Below are 14067 nucleotides of genomic sequence, written 5' to 3' on the forward strand. Positions count from 1 at the left end.
TGTATAATTTGCTAGCTTCCTTTATCGTATTGCAGTTTAAATGAACAACAGAGTACACTTACACTAAGCTGCTCCAACACAACTTAAACAAATCCACGAGTAAAATTTTTTATTGAGATACAATTCGTATAGAGCATAGAGTGAGTTGGTACACTTATTAAGACACTATGGATTCCGGAAAGAACATAGATTAACTGATAAAATTTGTTGCTTGATATAGTTATGGCTAGATTTTTTCTTTTCTCTCCATGTGGCTAGTTTTTTTCTTCATATTTCTCAAACTAAACTAATAACCTTGATGTTAATGCAAAAGGCCATAACTTCTTTTTTTTTATCTTAAATGAGTTGTTTCTCATAATTGTTGAACATCCTATACTTTTTTGAAGTATTAATAAAGATGTGCACTTACAAGATTTTGGGAGTTGCCTGGTGTTTGTTCCTGTTCACATTGAAGCATATTTTGTGGGAAGAAGCAATATTAGTTTATTAAGTTATGGTGAGTTTTCATTCTAGGTTGAGACCTCTTCCTTGTAGCACACATTTTTTCATCCGTGGAGTTTGCCTAGAATTGTGGTCTGGGGTTCGAATAAGTAGTAAGTTTTTAAACACTATGCTTAGCTGTCTGTCGTGACTTTTTAAGCAGTCACTTGAAATACTGATAGTATTGCTTGCTAAGGACCATCATGCATTCCTTGCAACATAGTTGCCATCTGATTGAGATTAGAAGCTGCAGGCCTATAATTACGTAATTGCAGATAGTAAAATAAGGTCTTTTTTTCACAATATGAGGCAACAATGAACTCTGTCAACATACAGTGTGCATTAAAACAGCAATGACTAAGAAAAGGATACTCTTTTGGGGTCATATTGTCCAGAGGGGCTCACATCAGTGATCTTCAGCACTCTCTCTAGACAGAAGGCGATGTATGCAAAGTATGCAAGAATAGTTGGGAGATGCCTCAAGGAACTAGAAATTGACTAAAACTTCATTCCAGACACACAACAATAAAAATTGCCCATAAGAACATCAAATTCTCTCCAGTCACTAACAGAGGTAAAAGTTTGCCTGAAAATTGGAATTTAATGGGCCCAAAAGTGAAAAATACCCATAGTGCCAGATGAGGGAGCACTAGACTAAGAGGAAAGCTCAGCAGGAATTAAGTGGTCCATTGTAGGCCTAATAAAAATCTAATAATAAGCATTATCTTGTACATCCATTACAATTTTCAGTGACAGTCAAGTTTAATATTTAATGAACTGTGTGCTACAAATTCACATTATATAATTGTCTGGAGCTATAATTCTGACTGGGGAGAAATCACCCAGTGGTTTCCTAAATGTTTGATCTTAGGTCCACTACTGTTCCACATATATGTAAATGATGTTCAGTCTAGTATACAACAAGCAGAACTAGTTCCTTTTGCAGATGATACTAGTATTGTAATCAATTTGAGCATACATACAGAAACAGAAGAAATGATAAACGAAGTTCTTAAATGTGTCATTAACTGATTTTCTGCAAATGGTCTTGGCCTCAATTTTAAAAAGACCCAACATATTCAGTTCTGCACATCTATATGTACTACACCAATGATAAGTGCAACACATACTGAGGAAATACTAAGTAGGATGGAAACTTCAAAATTCTTTGGGGTCCACATTGATGAGAATTTAAATTTAAAAAAAAATACATTTTGGAACTCCTAAAACAACTTAATTCAGCCACATTTGTGCTTAGAAACACTGCAAATTCTTGGGCGAGAGAATATTTTCATTAAGTAATGTCATATTGAATAATGTTCTGGGGTAACTCATCTTTCATTGCACAAAAACGGGCAAAAGGTTCATAATGACAATACCAGAAGGAAAAATGACATTCATTACTCCACATGAAGGTTGTCTTTAGCACAAACAGGGGTGCACAATGGCGCAACAAAAATTTTTAATCATTTACACAGTGATATAAAATGTACAACAGACAGAAAAATAAAATCTGATAAGAAACAGAGAAAGTTTCTCCTTGACAACTCCTCCTATTCCGTAGAAGAATTTTTGTTGGTAGGTGGGGGGTAGGAATTACCGACACGACATTTTTAACAAACACTTTGTTGTATCAGCAGCCCAAACTGGAAAAACACGATCTGTTAATCAAGCCATGTTATCCCTTCAAAATGCTATTAATTAAAAAAAAAAAACACAAGCTGATTAAAATATCTCCTGTCACAGTGCACGAAATTGAAAATATAATTAGAGAGATCATTGGCATTGATGGTATCTCTTAAAGATTACTGAGGGAATGCTATAAGCAAATAAGCACAGGATTGTTCGTGAGCGGCTAAAGTATGCTATTGTCAGACCTCTCTATCGGCCTATCTCCCTTTTAATAACCTTATCTGAAACTCTTGAGAAATTGGTTCACAAAAGACTTATTGACCACCTCATTCATTATGCACATGTGGCTAGCAACATGATTACCCCTGTCCACAGGCATCTGGCTGGTGTGGTATGATCATGAACACTGAAGCTAAGCTGTCTGACTGCCCACGTGTCAGCTGTTTGCTCACCTATCCTTGTGGATGCCCAGCTGTCAGCTGACAGGCACACTAGTTGGAACAGCCTATGATATAATGTTAGAACTGAGCCATAAATGTTTACAGTCACACTGCAATTACAAGTTTGAGTACTCTTCATAGTTTTAGAAGAGGAAGGAGTAGAAAATGAGATGAATGGAGAAAAATGAGAACAGAGTTATTTACTTAAGGTTTCCAACCTTTCAGTGATACCTGAGTTAGTTTGTTTATTTATATTCTGAGAAAAAAACAATACAAAGTACAAGGATTCACATCTTACGTAATGACAAGAAATAAACATTACAAAAATCAAACAGTTGTAGACAGGGACATGGCTAGTTAGTATATTAATAGTAGGTTTTCCTAAAGTATTCCACAATGCACAAGATTGGCATAAGTGACAATGCAAGAAGAAGGCAGAGATCTCTTCAGCACCCCTTTCACAAAACATACTCCACACTGGTGCTGCATTTCTGGACATTTGTTGGCTCTTCGTAACCCCTGAATTGTTTTGGTTGGGTGACGTCTAACTTGCATATTCTTCAGTGTGGCCATTAGGCAGTTCATCTCCAAGTATGACCCTTAACTGAAAATACTTGATTCTAAAATGTCGCAACAACAGTCTCAGTTGCCGTGGTGATCCTGTGAATGCCTTAACTGCCTTTATTAAGGAAACTCTGTGTAATCATCAATCATGAAGGTGCTTGCTGGTATTTAAACTGCGAATGAATGTAAGATGTTTTGGTTTACTCTTTTGTGGATACTGTTTGTTGAATGTTAGAAACAGCAATTCCAGCAAAACATAGCTCCTCCAGCATAGTGGGCTATAAACAGCCTATAATGATGTGGCATGTCTCTTTAATAGCTGCATCCACTTCCTAGGTATGGTGGAAACTGTACCATACATGGCACACACATTCAGCTGTAGAATAGCAGAAAGAAAATGCAGAAGCCCTCACAGTTTCTTGTTGGGCTCTCCTGTCTATGTACGTTTGTGCACATTATTACTCCTGGTGGCCATTTCCAGCTTATTTGGACAGTGCTGTTTAAAAAATAAGTTTTGGTGCAAGTTATTCCAGAGTTATGTTTTACAGTGTTTTTTCTTTCCATAAAAGGTTTGAACTTAGATTTTCTTCCTTGCACCTCAGATGAAAAAGACATTTCTGTTTCCAGTCGGTGCAATTTTATTTGCTTCCTCTCATAATGTGTGGAAACAAGTCAGCTCTTAATTGCGACTGGCAAAAATGCCCGGTACAGATAGTCTCACTAGTGAGGTCCCTGCACAACTTTAGATTTTCAACATTATTCTGAGACCTGACCAGGGCCCTCTGGTCTGGATGGGATGGAGGTTTTAAACCAGCGGTATTCTCAGTTCTGTAATGAGCTCTGTTATAGGTTCCGTGAACTACAGTGCTTGGTGGAGACTTGTAAAGTTGCCTTATTTATTGTGTGCTTTCTTTATTTTTTTATGTAAAACTTTGAGGTCCCCTGTTCCTCCAACAGACTGGACTCAAAATGTGGGATATAAGAATCTTAAAAATAAAGCTGCTGCAGTATTCACAACAAAGTCTCAGACCTTAACCTTCTCTTAGAAAGCAGTCATCCACATAGCACTTTAGGAATGGAGAGTTATTGAAACTCGTAGTTGAACATAGGGAAATTTGTAGCACTTGGACTGTGTATCTAAAAGATAGACAACTCCTCAGGAGGAGGAGTAGGAGGACTCTTTTTAGCAAAAACAGAAACATTAGGTGTGATGAGGTTCAAAATGAAATACACCTGCTCGCAAATTTGGACAAATTTTCTGGATCAGTAGACTTGGACCAATAATCAGATGTTTACACCAACCGTCAAACCACATCAATCATAGAATCATTCAAATTTGATAGCACAGAAATGCCCCCTGTATATGGTGGTAATATTGCGACTTCAGCCTGTACTGTATCAGCTGGGAAAACCACACACACGCTATTGGTGGTACAGGCAAACAGTCTTGCCAAGTAATGCTGACTACATTGTCAACTGCTGCAAATAACTAGTCAGAAAACTCACTCTGAAAGAAATACTTTAGATCTCTTGGTTACAAACTGATTTGATCATTTGAGTGTGTCAACAATGACAAGGGTATAAACACCCTTTTACTGTTACACAAACAGTTATCATTGGAGGCAAAATTGTGACCAAGAAAGCTAGGAGTGAGTATTTGGGTTAAGTCAAATGTGATGGGCAATTATTAACAATCTACATAAATATAAAATATGAACAGAGATAATTTAGTGCAGATGTGGCAAATGGAGAACAATTATGGTTAAAGCTGAAGATCATTATAAATTGCAGTCTAGATAAAGATGGACCAAGTAAAGTAATAAAATAAGACAAAGATCCACCTTGGTTTAATAGCAAATTTCGGAGAATGGTGCCAAAAAGACTGCAGGGAAACTGATTGAGAAAACTTAATTGCAACTTGTGCATCCACAAAAAGGTTTATGTGTTAAGTCTACAATAATTTTCACCAATACATCCTGACAGAAGATGTAAGAGAAATCCTAGGACATCCTGGTCATATGGAAAGTAGAAATATTAAATACTGCCTTTAAAAATATATTTACACATGAAGATACTACCATAGCAACATTTGCTGCACATACTAAAATATGAGAGATTGAATCAAGCACCTCAGTGTTGAAAAACAATTAAGTTGACTCAGATGCAAGCAAAACACTAGCCCCTGACAGGATTTCAATTAGATTTGCATACACTGTCGAGTTGGCCACTTTCATAGCTCAGATGTATTGAGAACGACAGGAAGAGAATGATGGTCATTCCTGTTTAGAAAGAGGTTCAAAAATATCAGATGTTCAGATCTTCTGACCAATGTTGTTTATGTCTGGCTGTTGTGGGATCCTGTAGCCTATTCCAAGCTGAAAAAATAAGACTCCTAGAAGGAAAGACTCTTCTTTCAAAGATCTGGTATGGATTTGGCAGAAACCTCTCCTATGAAACTTCACTTGCTTTATTTGTACACAATGTCTTGCAAAGAGCAGATGCAGTTGAATAGGTAGTTTCTGTCTTCTTAGATTTCTAAAAGGCATGCAGATGTGCTAGGTTGCTGACTACTGAGAAGATCGTACAGAGTATCTTCCGTAATATCTGGTTGGCTCCATAAATGTACCAAGTATGTTATGTTGGAAACTGAATGTTGAATAGAAATAGAAGTAACATCAGATGTGCTCCAGAAAAGTGTAATAGCACTGCTCATATTCTCCAAATACATAAATGATTAATGAGATAGGACCGATGATGATGATGATGTTTGGTTTGTGGGGCGCTCAACAGCATGGTTATCAGCGCCCGTACAATTACCCAATCTTTGCTCAGTCCAATTGCGCCACTTTCCTGGATGATGATGAAATGATGAGGGCAGCACAAACACCCAGTCATCTCGAGGCAGGTGAAAATCACTGACCCCGCCGGGAATCGAACCCGGGACCCCGTGCTCGGGACGCGAGAACGCTACCGCGAGACCACGAGCGGCGGACAGATAGGACCGGCAGCACTGTAAGATTGATTGTGGACGATGCTGTTGTCTACAGGAAAATATCATCATTGGTCCATAGTAAGTAATGCAGAGACTTGGACAAAATTTTCACTTGGTGTGATGAATTGAAGGTCTATTTAAATGTGAATAAATGTAAGATACTGCATGTAATGAAGAGAGAGAACCTATTAGTATCCAGTTAAAAGATTAATGGTGAACATACCTAGCATATCACATATTGGAAGTATTTTGTGGTGCTACTAAGAAGCAATGTGAAATGAGACACACGTTAAGTCTGTGGGATCCTGCCACTTGCCTCGTATATGCTGCCTGAAGGACGCTGCGTTCTCGGATAACTAATCAACAGTTCAAGCCAATAACTTTAATAGTTTTTATTACAAATAAGCAGACTGACAATACTTAACTTTGTATTTACAATGGGTTGTCGCAAGCGATGGGTGACATGCAAACAAAAAATGTTCTTGGCTATAGACAATGTCCATGTAAGCAATTGATATGGATCACTAATAACTGCTGTCATTGTGTCAGCCTACAACTGTGCTGGTCTGCGAGTCCTGGTCTGACACTGTGGCAGAGGTTGGCAGAAGCGGCGCTTATATTCTCTTTGGCTAGAGGGCGCTCCTGTCGTGGTATGGTTCTTGTCAGTGGGCTATTGGCTGACATTGTCTCACAGCCTTCTTTGCTCTCGCATTCTTCATCTTTGAGCTGTTACTTATTGTTATGCTGTAACAAAGTCAGTGTTAAGGAGAAGTGAATGGAAAACTTCTTAGAAGGATTGTAGGGAAAAATGCAGTGCATGTGCAAGTAAAGAAGCATAAAAGATGCTAGGGTGACCTGTTCTAAAGTATAGTCCCAATGTTCAGAGTCCTTAACACATAAGCATGACAACAGATATTGGACAAGCATAAAGACACACTGCTAGGATTGTGACAGGTTGGTATATCTCATATGAAAGTATAAGAGAGATGCTTGAAGAGCTTAAATGAGAATCCTCGAAAGAAAGGTGACATAGTTCTCATGAAATCATGTTGGTTAAAATTATAGGACTGTTAATCAAGAAATATTGCAATCATCATGCTGCCACCATCTTAGAAAGGGCATGTGTAGAGGCGTACAGATAACCATCTTTCCCTTGCTGAATGCATGAATGGAATAGTACAGAAAATCACTAGCACTAGTGCAAATTATCCTCTGCCATGCACTGTTCAGTGGTTTGTGGAATGCATATGTATATACAGATCTAGAGGGGGTGTCTCGTGCATTTAGCTTCTCCTGTACTGGCTTTTGTAATGGTGATACGCTCGTAAGCATAAATGAAAATTTGTGTCGTCCTAGGAAGAAGCAGCAATGAGAAATCATTTGCTTGAATTCATAGAGAATTCATTATTTTCAATCTTCTGCTTTTAGGGTGTTGTAGGTTGCACCTGACATTTCTGGAGGTTGCTGAATTTGAAACAGTGTCTTCATCAAATTTACTTCTTGTATGCTGTAGTATCATATGATCATAGAGATTCAACAATCTTCAGATATCAGCTTAGATATAAGTAATAATATCTTGAATACCCATGTCAAAATGCTGTGTACTACTGGATACTGTGTTGATTACTGAAGATTATTGATTGAATACTTGAGAAAAAGCATTAGCAGTAGTTTAAGGATCATTGCAGCTACTAATAATGTGTTTTCTTTCTCTGCAGAGACACAACATGTACGCACTGAAATACTGGTTCTGTGAAACTTTATGCCTGGTAAACATAATTGGCCAGTTGTACCTAATGAACCACTTCTTTGATGGAGAGTTCTTCAGCTATGGCTTGCGTGTGGTGGCATTCTCAGAACAGTCTCAAGAGGAACGTGTTGACCCAATGGTTTATGTGTTTCCGCGTGTAACGAAGTGCACATTCCACAAATATGGTGCTTCAGGCTCTATACAGAAACATGATTCACTTTGTGTACTTCCTCTCAATATAGTCAATGAGAAAACTTACATTTTCCTGTGGTTTTGGTACATTATACTAGCAGCACTTTTATCTGTACTAGTTGTTTATAGAGCAGTTATTTTAGCTGTACCTTCTGTACGGCCAATACTATTGCACGCACGTAACCGTATGGTACCAAAGGAGGTCACAAATGCAATATGTCGTAAGACAGATGTTGGAGACTGGTGGATTCTGTATATGCTTGGACGTAACATGGATCCTATGATTTATGGAGAAGTTATAGCTGACCTTGCGAAGAAAATTGAGACTCCTTCGAGTAATAATCCTTGACTGAAGGGTTACTGACTCTACTCAAAAATTCAATTGTGCTTCATACTCAAGATGTTGACTGAATACGGTACTGCCATACTGTGTTGTCACTATTATTGCAACTGGTAATTAGAATAAATTTGTAATGAAATATTTTGTGTCGTTTATGCTATTTCAGTTGGCTCATTCTGGTTTTCTAAAGCATGTAGCATGTGTAATTAATCATTTTGAAGGCAATTTAGGATTGTATGTGATCTGACACAGAGTCAGCTTTTTATAATTTATATAATTTTTGTGTGTGTAACTGTATTACTACATCAGCTATAATTTTCAGTAAATGAAACACCAATTGAAGAGTATTATTTATATTATTTTCTTGTAACTGTGCAGTCATTTCCTGCACATTCATAAGACACTAAGATACATTTCATACATGTATTTCATACTTGTTTCATTCTACAAATTTTAAGGAATTATGTGACTGACGTGATTTCCTTCCCCATCTTCTTGCCTCGGAGTTCTTTTCTTTGAAACTACTTGTTTCTAAAGTGAAATAAAATTATGTATTATCTATTGGTAGTAAGTACAAAATTTTTAAAATCTTTGTCATTTATAATCTCTTTTATAAAGTATAATCAGCTATTTTTGATAAAAAAATTTACATGTATTCAGCATTGATGAACTTTGTATTAACTGTTTGAAACTATGACTGTAGATTTTTTTATGGCACAATTGCTAATGCAATGAATTAAAGATCTGTTTCTTGTACAGCTGTTTAGTGTTCAGTGTATGATCTGAAAATCTCCTGCTAAATTCCTGTACAAATGTAATAACACAATAATTATGCAGTGTTGGCAGTGATGTTATCAAACAGACTGTCCAGAAATGCAAAGTGAGCATAATAATGTAAGCTTTCGATGTGTTCCTGTTACTGGAAGGAGAGCTAACCTTTCATATTTGCTCAAGTTGAAAATGAAGCAGTGATACAGAAAACTGACTGACATTACCTAAGAGCTTTGCTCTGTTGGTGAGTACATCACCACTGATTATAATTAAATGGAAACTTGGTGCAAATTTCTGTACAAATCATTTTGGTGTGAAAACAACAGATTTGTAATTAGTGATTGCATACATGCTTAATACGTTTCATATATGTAATATCCACTGCCTATGATTGTTCTGTAATGATTGTTATATTGTCTGTTTCAGTATCATGTGATAGCTTGTGCGAATCTTTTTTCAAAAGAATCTTGCCACATAGCTCACATGTTTAACAAAGCGTGCTTCCCACTGCTTAAATCTGAAATGTATTCAGAGCTACTCCATTTATAATGTTAGAAGGTTCAGTAAGATTTTCTTTCGAACCATTTTCTAGCCTCTGTTATTTTGAGGTGATGGGAGTTTACTATTGTTAAGACAAAGTTTGCACATTGTAAAATTACAGAATAGGGCAATTTTGTTACTATAAGTCTGATACAAGTATTTACAGGAAGTACCATTTCCTTCATTATTTCCTGTTATATATGATATTATAGACTTCCACTTTTCAGCTTTCCCATGAGATGTCTTTCATCGTACTGGTAGTTGTTACATTTAATACTGAACATAGCATGTGTAAACCAAAAAAATCAAAATAAAATAATTAATAAAAAGAGAGAATGCATGTGCAGAAGTATCACAGATATTCTAGTTGTAATATGAGGATCATCTAAATTGTTCAGACACCACTAACTTTTCAAAGACAATGCAACATAAATTGTAGTGACATCGCTCCCACAAGAATACTACTTGTTTTAATGGAGGTACCAGTGCTGTGGTTGGTAGCTCATTTGTCTGGTTCAGAGAGAGACGGGGTCACCAATGCTGCCATTGGAATATTTTATTTACAGTGGGTTTTGTGTTTTTTTGTACCAGGGTAATGTAAAAAATACATTATTTAACTGCACTGAGTAAACTATCCTGGCATATTTTAAACAGAATTTCTACTGAAGTTGACTGTGTATGCTTGGATACTCCTATGGGAAACATATTGCCAAGCAGGAAACATTGACTTTTTGTGAGCAGGATTTCGTGTAGCATTCATTATCAAGCTGTAAGACCAGTTATTGATAGTGGCCCTTTCTCTCAAAATTTTCATCAGTGTTTCACTGGAATTACTGAAAGTGAATGAATCTATCAATTTATTAAACTGTTATGTTTGATCTTTCTTTCATTCTCAGCGTGTACTATTAATAGCATAATATTTTCCACAAGTTTATGGCAGTCTTATAAAGTCTTAGTTTAACATTTTACCGTGTTTACTCACATTATTCTCGGCAGCCAGAGACAGTTAGTGGCAATCTATCTTTTTCAAAATACTGTTAAGTTTTGCATGTGATGACTAATCACCTATATTTACTTTGGAAATTATTTTTTTTTTGTGCCTGAGTGCCATACCTGTCACCACATTGTAACTCAGGATGAAAGAGTTGTGTATGCTTCCTTTCTGTGACTTGTGTAAATTTTAATGTTTTTATTGTCATCTTTCAATAGTTTGCGTGAAAAACTACCTGTAAAATACACCCTGCCTTGCCAGTTTACCAAACCATTGGTTGTTACTCTGGTGGGTGTGCTAATCAATCAGTGTGACCCATCTTGTCTTGCAAGCACGCACACTGCACTTTAAATTATACAAGGTCAATTAATTTAACATTTTTCTCAACAAAATATTTCAGTTTGTGCTTCATTTTTGCAGCTGTGCATTTAATAGTTCCTACTGTGATAGCTGAAAATGGTATGCACACACAAAATACATATTGTGATGTCAAGTTGTAGGCCTTCTAGTCTTTGTTAGTATTGGTATATACTCCGTGCTGCTTCCCAGGCTTGATACTATTAGCAGTGTGACCTTTTCTCATGCAAGGATGACTGCCCTGCATAAAGTAAGCAATTGCGACTGTTGAACACACTACACAGCAGTTATCTTTAGTTATTACAGGAAAAGCACTCTGCAGAAAAGACATTCTGAAGATCAGATTTAGACATGCAACTGTCCCACTAATAAATTTTTGTGTTGGTCATACAGCCTTAAAAGTGTGGTCCTGAACAGTTACAAGAATTTCCAGTTTATTGATAACTTTGTCAAATTAATGTTTTTTTAATGTTCTCTGTAAACACATAAATTACAGTTTCTTTATTTTTTTATGTATGTCACATTTCACTTACTTACATCAGACTGATTGTAAAGTTTCTGGAAACTGACTGAACATTATAAGACATTGCACAAAATGTGTCTCTTTGAATGGGAATTGGTTCATAGCACATCATCAATAAGTTTTGTAAATTTGTGATATTGTGTCTAATCTTCTATCACGTGACAGTGTGTGGAGCTTAATTTGGTTTGTTTGTTGTCTCTCTCTCTCTCTCTCTCTCTCTCTCTCTCTCTCTCTCACACACACACACACACGGGCACGGGCACGGGCACGGGCACGGGCACTTTTTCTGTGTTCCATTATGCACATGGAGATTGGCTTCACTGCTGAAGAATAGTAGTAATAATTGAGATCATATGAAATTAGAAGACTTAGGAAATCTAAAATGGGTATGACGCTAGATCATTGGTGTTACTGTCATGAAGACAGAAGGAGACTGTGACAGCTGCTGGTTGATAAGTTGCTTTGTTTAAGATTTGGCACCATATGGATTACATTGACCATTATTGCTACCTTTAAGTTAAAAAGTTTAAGGACAAATTTCTTTCAGTGTTTTTATAGACATTTTTGTAACGGAAACTAAAACATTTTAATCATTTACAGATTTTGAAATTTATACAGTCACTCTGACAGTCTTGCATTCAATACAAACCTTAAACATGACTACAGGATTGCTACATTACATTAGTCTTATCTTAATGTGTGTTAATTTTCTACATTAAGTAATAACCTTCAATCCATGACAAGTTTCTTTAACAGAATGGTAACTCATTAGTGCAGCAGTTTTCATTTCTTTAGTTGTGACTCATTATTGTGAATGTTCGTTGGTGTTTGCACCACAAGTTCTCTGAGATTGGTATATTCTGTGCTTGTTACACCAGTGTTGGTGCTTCAGTTCTGTAATAAGTGTTGGAAGATAATTATAATTTGAACTAAAAGTTCCTGAATTTTAAACATTTATTTATATGCCACAGAGAACTCTTTAATTAATCAGAACATATTTTCCTGTGTTAGTCATGCCAAAATAATTGTTATTTTTAAACATATTGTATAATTTTTTGCAATAAATAAGGTTTAAAATTATCTGTTTATTAATTATTGTTTTGCAGCCTCTGACTAATTCACTGGTTGAGATGCTTTTGCATTTAATGTATGAATGAAACTGAAACAGATACATTCTGAAATGGCAGCAGTTCCACCATTCACTGTAATTATGGTTTATTTTCCACTATTGGACAATTTAGTTTATTATTCCATTTTCAAGTGGCAGTTGACATGCATGGAGGACAAGCCATCAAACCTTCCAGCTATCAGAAAATGACAAGCAAACATAAAACTTCTGACTACAGTTGTGCATACAATTGTTATAAAACAGTGTAAAAGTAATAGCAGAAATGAGAACATTGCCACATAAGGTAACTGTAATAAAATTATAACAGGAGTGATACCTGCTTGTAGGATAGTAAAGAGTCTGAAATTTTGTCTTCATAACTTGTGTGTTGTCAGCTAGAATCTGATACCATTAATAAAGAAATATTGTAAATAATGCACCATCTGCAGATGACAACTGCGGCCACATGAATTCCGTGGAGAGAGAGATACTGTATAATATTGTTGTGGTTGTGGAGGTGGAGATGAATAAAACAAGTAGACTGTCACTTTTGTTCCATTTCTTTGAAGTTTCTTTAGACTGAGCTGAGAATGTTGTTTTAGTTAGATTCACTGAAAGATACAGGTGGAAATTAACAACATTTAAGCTAAGAAAGTGAGATAGATACAATCCTGGTACACTAACTTCAAAACATCACTTTTTTCAGATACAGCGTTTCTTCTGTATACAATGCGAACTGAGTTTCCTCCTTTCTAACTATTCCTGTTTAGAGCTTTACTTTCAGTAAGTCCAATAGTGATTGCTCACCATGAAGTACAGAAAAACTATGTCATAGATATTTGCATAAAACCAGCATTACACGTAATTTTAATAACAATGGTGAAAAACTTTGTATGTAATCTTCATTGGTGATGTGTTGGTATCTTAATTTATTTCCGCAATGTTCCTATGACAGTGGTACAACTTCTGTGGTCTAGTAAATTGTCTTCCAGAATTCAAAGCACACTGTGGCCAGAGGGTTGAAACTATGTGCTTCTGGAAAAGACCTACAATTGCACGTCTTCTGAAAGAGAGAAAAAGCATAAAGCTTGAATATGTATATTTATTGGGAATTTCTTTCACCAGCTTTCCTCATTCCTGAGCATATGCTCTCCGTCTGAGGGTCTCCTTGTTGATGTTGGAATGTCAACATCAAATCTTCCTTTTTGAGAGACAGTTCATGTGGTTACAAATTTCCTTTTTTCCTCTTTTTCCCATCTTCATCTAGATCGCTGGCCTGAAAGTTTGTTTTCCACTTTCATGATTAGGTCTGAAAAAGATATGGCAACCTATCCTATTTTTACCAATTTTGTGAAAATTCTCTACTTAGATAGTGAAGATTTGGAAG

General features: G+C 36.3%; 1 protein-coding gene across 1 annotated transcript in view; it reads left to right on the forward strand.

The window, feature by feature from the left end:
- The window catches only part of LOC126183297 (innexin inx1), a 30292-nt gene extending 17640 nt beyond the window's left edge, over nt 1-12652 (forward strand). Inside the window, exon 2 of the mRNA XM_049925136.1 lies at nt 7827-12652. Coding sequence (XP_049781093.1) covers nt 7827-8399 — 573 coding nt within the window. The 3' untranslated portion in view covers nt 8400-12652. The remainder of the gene's footprint in view (nt 1-7826) is intronic.
- The last annotated feature ends 1415 nt before the right edge of the window (nt 12653-14067 follow it).

The sequence above is a fragment of the Schistocerca cancellata genome, chromosome 4 (assembly GCF_023864275.1).
Source record: "Schistocerca cancellata isolate TAMUIC-IGC-003103 chromosome 4, iqSchCanc2.1, whole genome shotgun sequence".
Lineage (NCBI taxonomy): Eukaryota > Metazoa > Arthropoda > Insecta > Orthoptera > Acrididae > Schistocerca > Schistocerca cancellata.